Source organism: Schistocerca americana, chromosome 4 (genome assembly GCF_021461395.2).
Source record: "Schistocerca americana isolate TAMUIC-IGC-003095 chromosome 4, iqSchAmer2.1, whole genome shotgun sequence".
Taxonomy (NCBI): domain Eukaryota; kingdom Metazoa; phylum Arthropoda; class Insecta; order Orthoptera; family Acrididae; genus Schistocerca; species Schistocerca americana.
Window position 1 is genome coordinate 788,777,885 of NC_060122.1, and position 20,903 is coordinate 788,798,787.

General features: G+C 45.2%; 1 protein-coding gene across 1 annotated transcript in view; it reads left to right on the forward strand.

The window, feature by feature from the left end:
• LOC124613802 (atrial natriuretic peptide receptor 1-like) overlaps positions 1–20,903 on the forward strand; it is a 459,276-nt gene that overhangs the window by 101,505 nt on the left and 336,868 nt on the right. Inside the window, exon 4 of the mRNA XM_047142525.1 lies at positions 19,940–20,031. Coding sequence (XP_046998481.1) covers positions 19,940–20,031 — 92 coding nt within the window. The remainder of the gene's footprint in view (positions 1–19,939; positions 20,032–20,903) is intronic.

Sequence of the window (20,903 nt, forward strand, 5' to 3'; positions counted from 1 at the left end):
CTGACCTGGGCGAGGAGCATCTTCCACTGAAGTCACGCCAGTTGCGAACTTTCTACTCCATTTGTAGACTTGCTGCTGTGACAAGCATGCATCACCATACTGAACCTTCATTCGCCGATGAATTTCAGTAGGTTTCACATCTTCACTACGCAAAAACCGAATAACAGAACGCTATTCCTCTCTGGTGCAAGTCGCAAGTGGGGCGGCCATCTTTATACTGATACTGCGACGGTATGTGTCCATCTGCTCTATGCTGCCACCTACATGCCTTTCTACAACCTGTTTGTAGCACACTTACCAACTTACAGGATAACGGTGCGAAATTTCGATTTGTTATTACAAATTTAAGGTTTTCATTTGACTCACGCTCGTACATAATTTTCAGTAACTGCAATTTAAAGTTCAACATAACAGTTTTTCTTATGTCACCTCTTTAGAAGGTCCAATATTTGGGCTCTGGTCCATTTTCCGTTCAATGCTTCTCTTCTGGTTTCATGTTTTCTGCCCGCCTTCTCTCCTTTATCAGATGTTCACTTGACCTTTCGGCTGCAGAGGCGCTGTAAGTTTATTTTTCTCAAGATATTTTGAGTGACATTTCTTATTTTAAAGCGCAATCTCTCTAATACATTCATCAGCTCTATGTTTCTGTATATACAAGAACTGCATCCTAAGCCGCAATTCTGACAGCTATAGCAGACGAAGTTGTGACAAAACTAGAATTGCTTCTTCATAACGAAGCAGCTAATTTGTTATTGTTACGAAGACAGGGAACAGTCAATGACGATTAATAAAACTGACAAGGGAACATCCCCATCGCACCCCCCTCAGATTTAGTTATAAGTTGGCACAGTGGATAGGCCTTGAAAAACTGAACACAGATCAATTGAGAAAACAGGAAGAAGTTGTGTGGAACTATGAAAAAATAAGCAAAATATACAAACTGGGTCGTCCATGTGTAAGATAGGCAACATTAAGGGCAATGTGAGGCGAGGAGCGCCGTGGCCCGTGGTTAGCGTGAACAGCTGCGGAACGAGAGGTCCTTGGTTCAAATCTGCCCTCGACTGAGAATTTTAACTTTTTATTTTCAGTTTATGTGAAAAACTCTTATGTTTTCATCACTTTTTTGGAGTGATTATTACATCCACAAGAAAACCTAAATCGGGCAAGGTAGAAGAATCTTTTCACCCATTCGCCAAGTGTACTAGTTAGGTGGGTTGACAACATATTCCTGTCATGTGACGCACATGCCGTCACCAGTGTCGTACAGAATATATCAAACGTGTTTTCCTGTGGAGGAATCGGTTGACCTATGACCTTGCGATCAAATGTTTTCGGTTCCCATTGGAGAGGCACGTCCTTTCGTCAACTAATCACACGGTTTTGCGGTGCGGTCGCAAAACACAGACACTAAATTTATTACAGTGAACAGAGACGTCAATGAACGAACGGACAGATCACAACTTTGCGAAAATAAAGAAAGCAAAATTTTCAGTCGAGGGCAGATTTGAACCAAGGACCTCTCGTTCCGCAGCTATTCACGCTAACCACGGGACCACAGCACTCCTCGCCTGACATTGCCCTTAATGTTGCCTATCTTACGCATGGACGACCCAGTTTGTATATTTTGCTTAATTTTTCATAGTTCCACACAACTTCTTCCTGTTTTCTCGATTGATCTGTGTTCAGTTTTTCAAGGCCCATCCACTGTGCCAACTTATAACTAAATCTGAGGGGGGTGCGATGGGGATGTTCCCTTGTGAGTAGTATACATTACAGCCTTCTAGATGTACTGACTGAGTCAGGTGAGGGGAAATCGATACAACTGTGAAATTTACGCCATGTACCAGTTACAATCTCCTCAGACTGTTTGACATCCACTGGAAAATTTCGCATACACAAGACAAAAAGCGAAAAACGCGTAATTGATCCTCCAGTAGTTCACCTCCATGCTATTACGCTACTTGCTAATTGATGTATGAATAGTCCACCTCCTCCTGTTATCTATTGCATGCACCTCACATCTTGCATTTTACATCTTACAAGTATTTTCAAAGTTGAAATAGTTCACGGATGACCTTACTGATGGGGGAGGGTGGAGGGGGCGGCGCCGCGCTTTTATCTCCTCCCCCTCTCCCCCTGATCGGCCGCTCTATCGGCCGTCCGCGCCCTGTATCTCTTCCCCCACTGCTCCCGCCGACACAGTGCTCCGACCTACGTGTGGGCCACACCTCTGCTTGCTGTTCCTCCACATTCCCCTACGTCACTTCGATGTCTGATCTCCCATTTGTTTTTGAGCACTATAAATGCATAACTCATGATTATCAAGATTAGTGGGCGGTTCGCTTACTCGAATCGTAATAGATTTGTTAATGACGCAGTCCCAGAAGTTTTACTCTGTTTCAGAACCTTGTTGTGGTCATAACCATTCCATGTAATTACTTCGGGCAGTGTTGTGTTACTGCCGGATTTTTGAAGCTGCTGCGTTCTAGGATGCCTTTGGTGTTGCCTTCCGACCTATGTATGTCTCACCATATTTACAGAGTATCTGATAGACAACGGATTTCCGTAGTCCATATTACGAAGCAGTGGCCGTGTCGTTTTTATGGCGCGTTATCCGGGAATATATGACGAATTCTCCTGAAACACCAGGTGAAGACGGTCTTCCGCCCACCAGCCAAAACACTCGCCTTTGCCTTGGCTCGAGGGAGGCACAGCCTGCGTTGCCGAACGAGGGACCCAGTTTAGTGGGGTCGAAATAATAAGAACAATTTAGAAGGTTAAAGTGTGTTAGTAACTAGGTAATTATTATACAAGACCAAGATGGAGATAAAAATCTTGCTAAATTAATAGTTTTGCTTTGCACTGTGTAAAGAGATGTAAAAAAAAAGGTGCAACGAGGTCGTGTAATAGAGCTCGGAGACGTTCGATGTTTCTTCTGCTTTATTGAGGGAAGACTTGTAAAAATGTAGGCACTGTACATGATTGCTAGCATCGGTGACATCGAGAATGTACGGTTACAAGGAAAACGGCCTACGGACGTCCTCGAGAGGGGAGACCATCGAGTTCGGCATATGGCTGCGGCGCAACGTACTGAATCTGCAGCGGCAACCTGAGCAGATGTTGGCACCATGGTGACTTAACGAACTGTTACAAATCGGTCGCTTCAAGGACGGCTCCGAGCCAGACGAACTGCAGCGTGCGTTCCAATGATACCAAACCACCACCATTTGCGACGTCAGTTGTTTCAAACGAGGTCTCATTCGAGGGCAAGGTGGAGGTCTGTCGTGTTTCCTAATGAAATCTTGCTTTGCATCGGTGCCAGTGATGGCCGTGCGTTGGTTAGATGGAGACCAGCTGAGGACCAGTAACCAACCTGTCTGGTTGCTACACACACTGGACCTACACCTGCAGTTATGGTCTGCGGTGCGATTTCGTATGACGGCAGGAGCACTGTCATGGTTCTCCCACGCACCGCGACTGCAAATCTATATGCCAGTCTGGTGATTCGAGCTGTTGTGCTGCCAATCATGAACAGGGTATTTTACAACAGGATAGCTATCGCGCACACACCACTGATCCACAGAATATCGACATATTGCCATGACCTGCTTGATCATCTTATTTGTTTCCAATATAGCACGTATGGGACACCATAGGGTGACAATTACACAAATAGGATTAAATATTCGTGTATTGACAGTCCAAGCGCAACGGGCGTGAACCTCTATCCCACAAACTGACATTAGGCACCTGTACAACACTGTGGATTCACATTTGCATGCTTGCACTGAACATACAGGCGATTACACCAGTCATTATTGTACCAGCATTTTACCTTTGCAGTGGCTTATCTGGGGCTCGCATTAACCTGCGATCTTGCAGTGTCAGTCACTGGAATATGTTACCTAGACAAATGTATTCCAGAAATTCCATTGCTCAACATGAATTATTTTTTGGTGTTGCGATTTTTTTTTCAGACAGTGTAGAAAAAGTATTATTGGTAGTTCCAAACATGAGTAACACTAACTCACGAAGGTGGAACAGCCTTAAAAGCTTATCCCTGAAACTGAATATGATGGAGATGAAATGCTAGAATGTGTGAGGCTTAACATATAAAACTGACGTACCTGTTGTGTGAATGTATTATACGAGGGAATAGGTCTGGATGATAAATAATCATCTTTCTTCAGAAATATCTATCCAGATATATTGATTCACAGTTTTCTTAAGATTCACACCATTTGATTATCACTCGGTGGTACAAAAAGCAAGATTTCAGAATGGCAATCATTTTGAGTACACTGCAGAAGCTACAGCAGCCTTAAACAAATATTTGGTAGACCCTTTATAATCGGATTTCAGACTCTACTCGCTGACGAATCTTCGGACAACGTACTTTTACATAAAGAGGAACTAACAAGTCTACAAATATGTGCATGTCTGACCTAAAAATGGTATTTGCCTGCAAGGCCAACATGTTCTTTCGATCATCTCAAAAACGAAGCGTTGTTTGTTCATAAGTGTGATATGCTTGAGTATATTTGTTCTGTTACCCTTGCTGATTCAAATCTCACAGACAAGACGTCAGTTTTCCATGTTAATATGTGCTACATTTTCATATTTATTCATTTCCGTGTATTCTTTGCATGTGTTTAGATACTGGAGATGGATAAAGGATAGTGTCTCAGTAACCCGTGTGACATAGTTTTGAGTTAGATTTTACCGTCTGCTGTTTCTTAGATTTGAACACTGATTATTTGTGTCCGTTTTATAGAATGTTGTAAGACTGATTTACAATATAAGTCTCCACATTCAACGGACTTACTTTTATTCTAAGTACGTTTGCAGATACCAATACGTATAGCGTAGCCTGGACCTGTAATTCATCCTATCTATTTAGGCATACCAGGCTTATCAAGAGAACTAAAAGGATGTTGACTGGAGGAAATGGAGGAAATGAAAGCAATTCTGCATCTCTGGTTTCCTGCAGAGGTGACTGTAGTATCTCAGATAATTTCCGGGAACACCGGTGTGGTTTATTTGAGGTGTATTTCCTGCACCTTCCTTGTCCGTCTGAGAAAATTCTCTGTCTCTAATGGCCACACGACCGATCGGACCTTTCTTCATTACATGGTTGACTAACAGCTGATCAATGCGCTGAACTAAGGCTTTATAGAAAATTGTACACGTCTCTTTACCACATTTAGAGGCTTCCAAAGACATATTTTCAGCGTCGACAAGACTCTCTGATTGTTCAGTCCCCATTGGTCTTGCAGGAATAAATAAATTGTTGGAGGAAATCCTTTCTTTACGGTGCAGTCACTTAGGCGAATCCTCGAGGCCCTCTACACCTATAGTTAACATCTCCCTTCAAGATTACGAGGGCAGTTCAATAAGTAATGCAACACATTTTTTTTCTGAAACAGGTGTTGTTTTATTCAGCATTGAAATACACCAGGTTATTCCCCAATCTTTTAGCTACACAACACTATTTTTCAACGTAATCTCCACTCAATGCTACGGCCTTACGCCACCTTGAAATGAGGGCCTGTATGCCTGCACGGTACCATTCCACTGGTCGATGTCGGAGCCAACGTCGTACTGCATCAATAACTTCTTCATCATCCGCGTAGTGCCTCCCACGGATTGCGTCCTTCATTGGGCCAAACATATGGAAATCCGACGGTGCGAGATCGGGGCTGTAGGGTGCATGAGGAAGAACAGTCCACTGAAGTTTTGTGAGCACCTTTCGGGTGCAAAGACTTGTGTGAGGTCTTGCGTTGTCGTGAAGAAGGAGAAGTTCGTTCAGGTTTTTGTGCCTACGAACACGCTGAAGTCGTTTCTTCAATTTCTGAAGAGTAGCACAATACACTTCAGAGTTGATCGTTTGACCATGGGGAAGGACATCGAACAGAATAACCCCTTCAGCGTCCCAGAAGACTGTAACCATGACTTTACCGGCTGAGGGTATGGCTTTAAACTTTTTCTTGGTAGGGGAGTGGGTGTGGCGCCACTCCATTGATTGCCGTTTTGTTTCAGGTTCGAAGTGATGAACCCATGTTTCATCACCTGTAACAATCTTTGACAAGAAATTGTCACCCTCAGCCACATGACGAGCAAGCAATTCCGCACAGATGGTTCTCCTTTGCTCTTTATGGTGTTCGGTTAGACAACGAGGGACCCAGCGGGAACAAACCTTTGAATATCCCAACTGGTGAACAATTGTGACAGCACTACCAACAGAGATGTCAAGTTGAGCCCTGAGTTGTTTGATGGTGATCCGTCGATCATCTCGAACGAGTGTGTTCGCACGCTCCGCCATTGCAGGAGTCACAGCTGTGCACGGCCGGCCCGCACGCGGGAGATCAGACAGTCTTGCTTGACCTTGCGGCGATGATGACACACGCTTTGCCCAACGACTCACCGTGCTTTTGTCCACTGCCAGATCACCGTAGACATTCTGCAAGCGCCTATGAATATCTGAGATGCCCTGGTTTTCCGCCAAAAAGAAACTCGATCACTGCCCGTTGTTTGCAACACACATCCGTTACAGACGCCATTTTAACAGCTCCGTACAGCCCTGCCACCTGTCGGAAGTCAATGAAACTACACGAGACGAAGCGGGAATGTTTGAAAATATTCCACAAGAAATTTCCGGTTTTTTCAACCAAAATTGGCCGAGAAAAAAAAATGTGCTGCATTACTTATTGAACTGCCCTCGTATATGGACGTGAAGAATTTTTTACTCTTTAGAGGCAAAAGGCTCCTAGAAAGAGAAACTAGGATTTAATGGTGTCTAGAGGTCCAAATACATTGAACCACCAAACAAACTGGTGTAGGCATGCGTATTCAAATACAGGGATATTTGAACAGGCAGAACACGGCGCTGCGGTCGGCAACGCCTATAAAGGCAACAAGGGTCTGGCGCTGTTGGTAGATCGGTTACTGCTGCTACAATGGTAGGTGATCAACATTTAAATGAGTTTGAACGTGGTGTTATACTCGGTGCACAAGCGATGGGAAACATCATCTCCGAGCTAGCGATGGAGTGGGGATTTTCCCGCACGACCATTTCACGAGTGTCCTGTGAATATCAGGAATCAGTAAAAAATCAGATCTCCGGCATCGCTGCGGTCGGAAAAAGATCCTGCAAGATCGGGACCAATGACGACTAAAGAGAACGTGACAGAAGTGGAACCCTTCCGCAAATTGCCGGAGATTTCAATGCTGGACTATCAACAAGTGTCAGCGTGCGAACCATTCAACGAAACATCATCGACATGGGCTATAGGAGCCGAAGGCCCACTCGTGTACCTTGGTGACCGCACTACACAAAGCTTTACGCCTCGCTTGGGCCCATCAACTCGGACATTGTACTGTTGAATAATGTAAACATGTTGCCCGGTTCGATGACTCTTGTTTCAACTTATTTTGAGCGAATGGACGTGTGGGTATGGAGGCAACCTCATGAATCCATGGACCCTGCATTTCAGCAGCGGCTGTTCAAGCTGGTGGATGCTCTGTAATAGCGTCGGGCGTGTGTAGTTGGAGTGATATGGGACCCCTGGTACGTTTACATACGACTCGGACAGGTGACACATACGTAAGCATCCTGTCTGATCACCTGCATCTGTTCATGTCCTTAGTGCATTCCGACGGTGGCCGAGCGGGTCTAGGCGCTTCAGTCTGGAACCACGCGACCGCGACGGTCGCAGGTTCGAATCCTGCCTTGAGCGTGAATGTGTGTACTGTCCTTAGGTTAGTTAGGTTTAAGTAGTTCTAAGTTCTAGGGGACTAATGACCTCAGACGTTAAGTCCCATAGTGCTCAGAGCCCAGCCATTCCGACGGACTTAGTAAATTCCCCCGGGACCCTGGACAATGCGAAACCCCACAGGTCCAGAATTGCTACAGAGTGGCTACAGGAACACTCTTCTGAGTTTATACCCTTCCGCTAGCCACCAAACTCCACAGACATGAACATTACTGAGCACATCTGGAATGCCCTGGAACGTACCATTCAAAGAGATCTCCAACCCCTCGTACTCCTACTGATTTATGGATGACCCTGCAGAATTCACGGTGTCAGTACTCCCGAGCATCACTTCGGACGTTTGTCGAGTACATGTTGCGGCATTTCTGAGTACTGGCAGGGCCCCTGTACCAGTTTCTTTGGCTCTTCAGTGTATACATCAGAAACTTCGATAGTGTGAAATGCCATTATATGAATATAACGGACTACAATATATAGTTTTATTACCAAGAATTACCCGCTACGTCCCAATATTTGGATAGCGAAGAATGGGGTGCGTCTGCTCAGCCTAAAATCCCTACCGTCCAGAAGTTTCTTTCATCGTAAAGTCGAAGCGATGGATCAAACCTTTCGTCTGCGAACGAGGGCGGAGAGTCGATGTTTCTTTCTTCATGTCCATATTACAGCACGTTGGTCCTCAGATCGAAATTACTATGTAGTAAAGAGGCGTAAACTAAGATAATTTACTAATGAATAAACACTTACGACTAAGACATCCTTTAATTAAAATTATTAGCAACTCCTTAGTTGACTTACCTGCACCAACAAACATTTCATTTTGATGAAATTTTGGGTCCCTACTAGGACTTTGTTTGGTAATTCAAATCGTAACTGGACTATTTTTATGTATACACTATACATAAAATACTGAAATAGCATTTAGTAGTGTAGTACACATCTGCCGGGTCGTAAATAATGGTTGAATCATTCGAACTTTACATGCAAATGGAGCATCTATATTTTTTATTTGTATTTTTTTGCATGTAGGACGAGGAATCTACTACGGATCTTATATGTATATACACACCTGAATAATTGGTACGGTAATTCTATTCTTAATTATAGCAACTGCATTTATAGGATATGTTTTACCTTGAGATAAAATATAATTCTGAGGTGCAACAGTAATTGATAATTTATTATCAGAAATTCCATACTTAAGAACAGATTTAGTCCAATGAATGTGAGGAGGATTTGCTGTTGATAACGCAACATCAAATCGATTCCTTACATTTCATTTTGTATTAACATTTATTATTGCAGCTGTGGCAGCAATCCACTTATTCTTTCTTCATCAAACAGGGTCTAATAACCGGTTAGGACTAAATGCAGATATCGAAAAAATCCCATTCCACTCATGCTTCATCTTCAACGATCCTATCACATTGCTATTAATAACATCATTATTAATTATATTATGTCTAATTAATCCTTACCTTCTAGGAGACCCGGATAATTTTGTACCCGATGATCCATTAGTAACACCAGTTCACATTCAACCACAATGATACTTCCTATTTGCATATGCAATTCTACGATCAGTTCCTAACAAGCTAGAAGGTGTTGCTGCACTATTCTTATCAACTAGAATCTTAATAATTTTACCATTCTATAACAAAACACCTTATCGAGGTATCTAGTTTTACCCTATCAATCAAGTCTTATTCTGAATTATAATAGTTGTTGTATGTTTATTCACTCTGATATGCCTGACTACAACTTTTATATCGCCTTGACTTTGTATTGTTCCCAGAAGTGAAAATTAGGCTGTAAGGCAGTGGAGCTCTACGGTTGAGCTTCTGTAAGTTTGAACCTACCGGAGACGTTTGCATGAACATTATTTGGTACTGTATTCGTAGTTTGACTAAAGTGTAATGGGAATCACACAGTTTGAAAAACGCAACGAGGAGGGAAGCAGGAAATAAAATAAAACTTAATGGCTTGATACGGTATGTAATGTTTCCGCAGTGATTACAAAATCGAGTCAAATTTACATCGCACGCGCTCTAGCATGGATGCATGCACTGGTTCGCTTCGTAAAGCCGTTACAAAGCGGTGGTGTCCTCTCGTGAGGGAATCAGCCCTACAACTATAATTGTTGTAACGTATATTGGCGCTGGGATGGACCTGACGTCCGATCTGGTTCGATACATGTTCTGTCATGGACATACTGGATGATCTTATTGGTCATAGGAGTATCTCAATAGCACGCAGAAAGTGCATAGAGACACGTGCCATGTGCAGACTAGCATTGTCCTGCTAAAAAAATGACACCAAGATACTGTCTATGAGACGTAGCACATGAGGACGTAGGACGACCGTGACCTTTAGACTACTACCAGCCGTCATCTGAAGTCATATCCGATAGCTCCCCACTGGCGCCAACGAGATACACGAGTCCCATTGCCTACGTCACAGTTCGTGACACCATAGATCTTACGACTTGTACCGATCTTCTCCAGCGGGGAGCAAGTTTATTTGAGACCACTTTAATTCTTCGTAGTTGCACATACAAATAGACGAACGCTCTCGGTAGTACTGGGTGGTCAAAAAGTCAGTATAAATTTGAAAACTGAATAAATCACGGAATGATGTAGATAGAGAGGTACAAATTGACACACGTGCTTGGAATGACATGGGATTTTATTAGAACCAAAAAAATACAAGGCTTTAAAAAATGTCGGACAGATGGCGCTTCGTCTGATCAGAATAGCAATAATTAGCATAACAAAGTAAGACAAAGCGAAGATGATGTTATTTACAGTAAATGCTCAATATGTCCACCATCATCCCTGAACAGTAGCTGTAGTCGAGGAATAATGATGTGAACTATAGAGCATGTCCGGAGTTATGGTGAGGCATTGGCGTCGGATGTTATCTTTCAGCATCCCTAGAGATGTCGGTCGATCACGATACACTTGCGACTTCAGGTAACCCCAAAGCCAATAATCGCACGGACTGAGGTCTGGGGACCTGGGAGGCCAAGCATGACGAAAGTGGCGGCTGAGCACACGATCATCACCAAACGACGCGCGCAAGAGATCTTACACGCGTGTAGCTACAGGGTGTTTCAAAAATGACCGGTATATTTGAAACGGCAATAAAAACTAAACGAGCAGCGATAGAAATACACCGTTTGTTGCAATATGCTTGGGACAACAGTACATTTTCAGGCGGACAAACTTTCGAAATTACAGTAGTTACAATTTTCAACAACAGATGGCGCTGCAAGTGATGTGAAAGATATAGAAGACAACACAGTCTGTGGGTGCGCCATTCTGTACGTTGTCTTTCTGCTGTAAGCGTGTGCTGATCACAACGTGCAAGTGTGCTGTAGACAACATGGTTTATTCCTTAGAACAGAGGATTTTTCTGGTGTTGGAATTCCACCGCCTAGAACACAGTGTTGTTGCAACAAGACGAAGTTTTCAACGGAGGTTTAATGTAACCAAAGGACCGAAAAGCGATACAATAAAGGATCTGTTTGAAAAATTTCAACGGACTGGGAACGTGACGGATGAACGTGCTGGAAAGGTAGGGCGACCGCATACGGCAACCACAGAGGGCAACGCGCAGCTAGTGCCGCAGGTGATCCAACAGCGGCCTCGGGTTTCCGTTCGCCGTGTTGCAGCTGCGGTCCAAATGACGCCAACATCCACGTATCGTCTCATGCGCCAGAGTTTACACCTCTATCCATACAAAATTCAAACGCGGCAACCCCTCAGCGCCACTACCATTGCTGCACGAGAGACATTCGCTAACGATATAGTGCACAGGATTGATGACGGCGATATGCATGTGGGCAGCATTTGGTTTACTGACGAAGCTTATTTTTACCTGGACGGCTTCGTCAATAAACAGAACTGGCGCATATGGGGAACTGAAAAGCCCCATGTTGCAGTCCCATCGTCCCTGCATCCTCAAAAAGTACTGGTCTGGGCCGCCATTTCTTCCAAAGGAATCATTGGCCCATTTTTCAGATCCGAAACGATTACTGCATCAGGCTATCTGGACATTCTTCGTGAATTTGTGGCGGTACAAACTGCCTTAGACGACACTGCGAACACCTCGTGGTTTATGCAAGATGGTGCCCGGCCACATCGCACGGCCGACGTCTTTAATTTCCTGAATGAATATTTCGATGATCGTGTGATTGCTTTGGGCTATCCGAAACATACAGGAGGCGGCGTGTATTGGCCTCCCTATTCGCCAGACGTGAACCCCTGTGACTTCTTTCTGTGGGGACACTTGAAAGACCAGGTGTTCCGCCAGAATCCAGAAACAATTGAACAGCTGAAGCAGTACATCTCATCTGCATGTGAAGCCATTCCGCCAGACACGTTGTCAAAGGTTTCGGGTAATTTCATTCAGCGACTACGCCATATTATTGCTATGCATGGTGGATATGTGGAAAATATCGTACTATAGAGTTTCCCAGACCGCAGCGCCATCTGTTGTTGAAAATTGTAACTACTGTAATTTCGAAAGTTTGTCTGCCTGAAAATGTACTGTTGTCCCAAGCATATTGCAACAAACGGTGTATTTCTATCGCTGCTCGTTTAGTTTTTATTGCCGTTTCAAATATACCGGTCATTTTTGAAACACCCTGTATATGCGGTGGTTCTAATAAAACCACATGTCATTCCAAGCATGTGTCTCAATTTTTACCTCTCTATCTACATTATTCCGTGCTTCATTAAGTTTTCAAATTTGTACTGACTTTTTGATCACCCGGTATATGACAAAGTTAAGGACTTTGTTTGGGTGTGTTTTCATTTACACACATATTTCCCGGCTGGATCTGGTCGTGGCCGAGCGTTTGCGATATATGCCGGGTAAGGCTAGTGTGACGTCACAGATTCGTTGTGGGGCCCGTATTCCCAGTGGCCCCCGCTCCCCGCACCATGACGTCAAGACTGACACCGCTGTGCCACTCCAAAATCATCAGGAGTAGCGCAGAAGCGCGATTCATTGCTGAACACAATATGACGCCATTCATCAGAAGGCCTTGCTTTCTCGTAGGGCACAACTTAAAACACAGCCGGCTTTGCTGCGGTAGCCTACCCTAGGGACAGTCATCTCCTAGTTCGGCTGCCGCTAATCTCCGACCAGTGGTATGGGATGACGCAGAATGTTGCACGGAATTCGTTATTTGGATGGCAGCCGCAGGTGTGAAGACGTTACGATATGTGTGGTGCTAAATACAGCGATCGTCGCTCGTGTTTGTTAGACATGATCGACCGAAACATGTCGACGAGTGTGACTGCCCTCACGGTCCTACGCAGTTCAGAATCGGACCACTGTCAAATCCGAATGCCCCAAAAATCTGAATATTGCGTGATTCTATCACCCGGCCAAATAGAGACCCAAAATAAAGCCCATCTGAAACTCTATCGAGTACTGATAACATTGTCTCACATGTGCAGGTGGCATCTCCGTGTCCTTCGGACTGATCACTCAACATCTGAAGCTCTTCAGGCCCCTTGCATACTCTACGAGGCCTGGCAACAACTCTAAAAGTGAACAGAAATCGCCCCACTCTAATCATTTACACGCCCTACGATGGTGTGCATATGTACTAAGTTACATCGATATCCGCCCATGTCCTCTAGATGTTTCAGTTTTTTTGTCGGGCAGTGTAGGTTGGTTGGTTGATCTGGGCGACGGGAGGGGACCAATCAACGAGGTCATCGGCCCCATCGCATTAGGGAGGTAGGGGGGGGATATCGGCAGTGCTCTTTCAAAGGAACCATCCCGGCGTTTGCCTGAAGCGATTTAGGGAAATCACGGGAAACCTAAATCAGGATGCCCTGACGCGTGTTTGAACCGTCGTCCTCCCGAATGCGAGTCCAGTGTTGTAACCACTGTGTCACCTCGCTCGGTCCATGCTGTGTACTTTTAATGAACAGTCTAAATTGAGTTGTGCTCTATAGCTCAAGTTCTATGCTTCCCACTTAAAGCTTGTAACAGTGGAAACAGTAATGCACACCTGAGTTCTCTATATTCAGTGAATTGACTGGATGCAGAAATGCCGGAAACGACGTAGAATGGCGTAAAAATTATGGTTTGATTTGTGGAATAAGGATAGTGTTTTAGAAAAGTAAATGTTGATCTTACAGGCCTAAGACTGGAACGTAGAGCTGTAGCGCTGGTTGCGGAGGTGAAAGGGCAGGAGGCAAGCAGTGGGGATACAATGGAGGACGCATTCAAATATTATGCGCTAAATCCCATCGGCTAGCATTTTATAAGAGGGCGAGAATCACGCCGATCATTAGTTCGAACATAAATGTTAATTAAATTAATTGTACGTAAATTCTAACACGCGCACTACATGTAATATTTCATACGATTCTGTGTCACGCAGTCCGATTATCTGCAACGACAACAGATGGGGCAGCGTTAATAACTCACAAGAATTTAATGAGGTATATCTATACGTGTCAGCTTTCCTGTAACCTATTTGCGTCAACAAACAGCAGGATTTAGATCCGGAGAACGATTTTTTCATAATAAACATAAAAATTTTGATAGAATCACACCTAAACTCGTTTCGTTAATTCATAAAATAGCGAACTGGCTACAGGATTGGCCTATTTTAAATATTTCTACGTTGGTAGTAATTGTAATGTTATGTACAAGGTTCGACTGAAAAGTGCGGTTAACGATCTCAGAAAATAAAGGAAATAAGAGTTACAAAGTAAATACGTTTACTAGCCTTCAAAGAAATTGCCATTCGCTACAATATACTTCCCATACCATTTGTAAACCTGTTGGAAATTGGCAGCAAACTCCTCTTATGGAATCTCTCGAGGAGGAGGTGGAGATCAGTTTTAACGTCCGTCCACAACGAGGTCATTAGAGACGGAGTTCGGATTAGGGAAGGATGGGGAAGGAAATCGACGGTGCCCTTTCAGAGGAACCATTGCAGTATTTGCCTGAAACGATCAAGGAAAATCACGGATTGCCTAAATCAAGGTGGCTAGACGTGGATTTGAACCATCCTCCTCCGGAATGCGTGTGAAATGTGCTGGCCAGTGCGTCACCTCGCTAGGTGATCCCTCGAAGCATCGTGGTCACGCGTTTCTGATATCCGCATCGTTACAGGAGATGAGACCCGTTTGTTACCATTACGATCCGGAGCACAAGCGACAGTCAAAGGCGTGGTATTCATCGTCTTCTGCACCTCCCAAAAAAAGTCGGCTGACAAAATCCAAGGTTAAGACGTTGACAGCATTTGTCGGCAGCAAAGGCTTGCCCACTTCTTGAATACTGCTCGCCGGTGTGGGATCCGTACCAGATAGGGTTGTTAGAGGAGATAGAGAAGTTCCAACGGAGAGCAGCGCGCTTCGTTACGGGATCATTTAGTAATCGCGAAAGCGTTACGGAGATGGTAGATAAACTCCAGTGGAAAACTCTCCAAGAGAGTTGCTCAGTAGCTCGGTACGGACTTTTGTTGAAATTTCGAGAACATACCTTCACCGAGGGGCAAGCAGTATATTGCTCCCCCCTACGTATATCTCGCGAAGAGACCATGAGGATAAAATCAGAGAGATTAGAACCCACACAGAGGCATACCGACAATCTTTCCTTCCACCAACAATACGAGACTGGATTGGAAGGGAGAGCCTATAGAGGTACTCAGGGTACCCTCCGCCACGCACCGTCAGGTGGCTTGCGGAGTATGGATGTAGATGTAGATGCCTCATGAATTTCTACCCGAGGAAGGCGGGAAGGGCGATAAAACCATGCCACTGACTGTTGATTGGGCTCCGAATCATAGTGGCAGCAACCGGTCCCATCGCCTGCAATGATGCGTGCATCCAACAGTCTCATCGCCTGTAATGATGCGTGTATCCAACAACGCATGACCATGGTGTTTCGAGACAGGCCGCAAGAAGTGTTTGCTGATAGTTCACAAAAGCCTTGCAACCGATATCAGAAGACTGTTGTTGCTAATTGTGATCACTTTGAAGGCCAGTGAAGGTATTTTCCTTGTAACCCTTGTTTCCTCTATTATCTGAGAAGATTAATCTAACTTTTCCTACGCACATTGCACCAACTGAACACCAATAGCTAGCAATATCGCACGAATGAGTACTTACTGTCACAGAGGGGAAGCAGAAAAGATTGCGAGGAAAGCTCGTGCTCGGTTTACTATTCCTCTGCATGGGATCCACACGATGAATAACCAGCTACGCTTAAATACAGAACGGTGTAAAATAAATCTTACACTGAGATGACGAAAGTCGTCACTAGCGATAAGCACGAATCCCAGGGCACTGACACAGAATCATCTTACTGCTGCTGAGGGTTGCTGAGCAGACAGGGGTGACGACTGGCGGTAGTCGATGACCGTATTCTGGTGTGCTGTTCTTAGGTGCTAGCTCCGCTCCAATTCATCTCGTTGTATTAGATTACTCAGAACAGTAGCATGTGCCTTCCAGGCTTACCATTACAGAAATGTTCATTACTAAGTTCACTGGTCCATAACAATTTGTCAAAGCTGCTTTGCAGCTGGTACCGTCACTAGAGTGCTTGCACAATCGTCTCTGCTGTGTTTATATACTTCCGTTACCAACTCATGTGCCCACAACGACACCAGGCAGCATTACGTCTTGCGGCAGGCACTAGACATGTTATCGCTCATTAGTTCATGTACGGAAAATCTTTTATTTCTTCTCATTTTTCCTGGACTTCTGCTGCGTCTTCACGTGGTTGGCGTGTTAATCTGGATTTAGCAATGTCAGTGACTGTCGGTGGCCGGATGTCCTTCCTGTCACTTCCCTTCCTCCCTCCCACCCTCCCTGCCGCTCCACCCCCCACCCGTCCACTCCTCCCGGGGGCGGGACACAATTGGTGTATCCCATCTGTCTGCGTCTAGCATTATCCCGTTTGAGAGAGTGAGATCGATTTCGAGAGTTCTAAAAATGATTGAGAATCACACACACACATCAAAATAAGTTTCCCATCACCTCCGTTCCGAGAGTTCCGGAACCTGTACAGAAAACTGGAATAGAGATCAGCATAAATATCATTTTCTCCCTTTTTATTGCTCATGAAAAACACACATTGCGTGTAGTACCACCATACAACGAAATCTTCAGAGGTAGTAGTCCAGACTGCTGTACACACCGGTACCTCTGATACCCAGTAGCACGTCCTCTGGCATTGATCCATGACAACCACACATTGCGTGTAGTACCACCATACAATGAGACCTTCAGAGGTGGTGGTCCAGATTGCTGTACACACCGGTACCTCTTATACCCAGTAGCACGTCCTCTAGCATTGATGCATGCCTGTACTCTTCGTGGCATACTATCCAGAGCTTCATCAAGGCACTGTTGGTCCACATTGTCCCAATCCTCAACGCCGTTTCGGCGTAGATGGCTCAGAGTGGTTGGTGGGTCATGTCGTCCATAAACAGCCCTTTTCAATTTAACCCAGGCATGTCCGATAGGGTTCATGTCTGCAGAACATGCTGGCCACTCTAGTCGAGCGATGTCCTTATACTGAAGGTAGACATTCACAAGATGTGCACTACGTGGGCGAGAATTGTTGTCCATGAAGACGAATGCCTCGCCAATATGCTGCCGATGTGGTAGCACTGTCGGTCGGAGGATGTAATTCACGTACCGTACAGCCGTTACGGCGCCTTCCATGACCATCAGCAGCGTACGTCGGCCCCAGATAAAGCCACGCCAAAACAGCAGGGAACCTCCACCTAGTTGCACTCGATGGACAGTGTGTGTGAGGCGTTCAGCATCACCGGGTTGCCTCCAGACACGTCTCCGACGATTGTCTGGTTGAAGGAATATGCGACACTTATTGGTGAAGAGAACTAGATTCCAGTCCTGAGCGGTCCATTCGGCATGTTGTTGGGCCCATCTGTACGAACTGCGTGGTGTCGTGGTTGCAAAGATGGACCTCGCCGTGGACGTCCGGAGTGAGGTTGCACATCATACAACCTATTGCGCACAGTTTCAGTTTAACACGACGTCCTATGTCTGCACGAAAATCATTATTGAACATGGTGGTGTTGGTGTGAGGGTTCCTCCGAGCCATAATCCGTAGGTAGCTGTCATCCAATGCAGTAGTAGCCCTTGGGAGGCCTGAGTGAGGCACGTTATCGACAGTTCCTGTCTCTCTGTGTCTCCTCCATATCCGAACAACATCTCTTTGGTTCACTCCGAGACAGTTCCCTTGTTCAGAGACCTTCCTGGCTCAAAGTAACAATGCGGACGCGAACGAACCGCTGTATTGACCGTCTAGGCATAGTCGAACTACAGAAAACACGACCGTATAACTCCTTGCTGGTGGAATAACCGGAAGTGATCGACTGTCGGACCTCCTCCGTCTAATAGGCGTTACTCATGCCTGGTTGTTTACATCTTTGGGCGGATTTAGTGACATCTCTGAACAGTCAAAGGGACTGTGTCTGTGATACAATATCCGTGGTCAACGTCTGTCTTCAGTTCTTGGAACCACGGAGATACATAACTTTTTTGATGTGTGTAACTGAAGTGGGATGCTGATATCAGCCGATATTCACCTAGTCGAACGTGAGATACCGCATAAGAACGACATCGTCACTGATCGGAATTTCAGTCTTCGTAGATACAAGACTTTTTTGATGTGTGTAACTGAAGTGGGATGTTGATACCAGCCGATATTCACCTAGTCGAACGTGAGCTACCGCATAAGGACGACATCGTCACTGATCGGCATTCCAGTCTTCGTAATGAATCCACGGAGCGGATTCAGTCGGATCGATTGGGGCCAGCACAATTCTCTGAATCTCACGAGCAGCGTGCCCACGCGTGCAGCTATCCGGGCAGGTCAGTGTATTTACGGAAAGTAATGCGACGTATTACAACATGTTACATTCGTGTATTTTGTTCGCCGAAAACAAAATGACGTAGTTTTCTTCCGTGTGTATTGTATGACCGCTCAGCACAGGGCTTGCAACATTTCAATTACGAAGTGAAGACATAATTTTTGCGATTATGTGCAGTATTTAAATGCTTCCCAGTTTTCTGAATGACGTGTTCTTATTTTTATTGGCTGCCGTAATGCGTTACACAGGCAGTATCATCACATTCGTACGGTGCACCAAGGACATCGTAGCCCCTTCATATCAGTGCCTGCCGTCTGAGGACAAGTCATTCACTCCCTAAAAAGTTGTGTGTCGTACGGCACCATGGGTCTGCTAGCAGGAGGCGCACTAGGGAATTAAGGTCCCATGCTTAAGCTGCCATTGACACTACAACACAAACGGTTGCGTCCGGCGTGTTTCCATGACCACAAACCAGACTGCTGATGAATGGCGTAATTTTGTTCAGTGACAAGTCGCCTTGGATGACCACTGTTGACGAGTATAGCGGTAATACTGGGAGAGACGCCATACTTCCAATGTTATGGAGAGGCACAATTGTGTTACACCTAGCGCCACGGTGCGGGCAGCCATCGGGTGTGACTTCAGATCACAGGTGAGACTGATTGATGAATCCCTGATGGCACAACGGTCCATCGCGGGTGTCCTGTGTCCTCATCTTTTACCTCTCGTGCAACAGTTCTGTGGTGACGCTTTTCATCAGGACAATGCTCCTTCACACATGACACGTGTCTCTATGAACAGTCTGCCTGATGTTGAAGTACTCTCGTAGCCAGCAAGATTTCCCAAGTACGTCCACGATAGAACATATGTGCGAGCAGGTCGAACGCGAACTTCGTCCCAGTAACAGTGTCCATGTTACAAAAGACCAGTTGAAAGAATTGTGGACAGGTAGCCATGCTTGAGGATACAACAGCTTTATTTCGCTCTACCCAAAGAATCATTGCATGCATGCAGGCCGGAAGCGGTGCTACGTAATACCGTCACGTGGGCTCATACTGGCAAGTTCTCTGAATATTTGACTCCAATTTTCTGTCGCTTAAATTGCACCATTTACCCTGTGAACTTACGAAGTTGAGTTTACTGTCCTCCTCCACTCCTGGGTGCTCCAGTTTATTAGTCAGGTAGTGTACATTATAAATATGGTAATAATAATAGAAAATTTTCGCCATCAAAGATATAATTAAGAGCAATGAATGGTTCATTAGGTGATGATACTCGTTTCGTGTTGCAGGAATCGCAGGCAACGTGTCTATTGATGAGAATGGAGACCGCATCACAGAATATGTGCTGAAAGATTTGAATCCCGTCACACAGCAGTTCGAGGTGAGTAATAGGAAATTTTACAAACAGTGACACCGATTTTTTGTGCAGGCCATTATTCGATGCACCCTGTGTTTGTTGAAGATGGTCCAACATGTACACTGAAGCGCCAAAGAAACTGGTATAGGCATCCGTATTCAAATACAGATATATGCAAACAGGCAGACTATGGCGCTACGGTCGGCAACTCCTATATAAGACAACCAGTCTCTGGCGCAGTTGTTAGGTCGGTTACTGCTACTGCAATGGCAGGTTATCAAGATTTAAGTGAGACTGAACGTGGTATTATAGTCGGCACACGAGCGATGTGTAGTGACTTGGCAAGACAGCCAAGCCACTCGATGGTAGCCGAAAGGCACGCGTTTAAGCTCACGCAGACTGGCGTGAGGTCTGGAACAGGACAATGTCTAGAGAATTGCAAATAAAGTACGAAGATCTTGGAATACTTAACTTTAATCCATAATTGGAGAACATCGCTCTTGTTTATATATTGATAACAATCTCAATATTAACTGGTAATGGCGCCTTGCTAGGTCGTAGCAAATGACGTAGCTGAAGGCTATGCTAACTATCGTCTCGGCAAATGAGAGCGTATTTGTCAGTGAACCTTTCCTAGCAAAGTCGGCTGTACAACTGGGGCGAGTGCTAGGACGTCTGTCTAGACCTGCCGTGTGGCGGCGTTCGGTCTGCAATCACTGACAGTGGCGACACGGGGGTCCGACGTATACTAATGGACCGCGGCCGATTTAAAGGCTACCACCTACCAAGTGTGGTGTCTGGCGGTGACACCACACGATGAGTCGCAGCATGTCCGAGGTAGCGATGAAGTAGGTACTTACCCATATGACCATTTCACGAATGTACCGTTAACATCA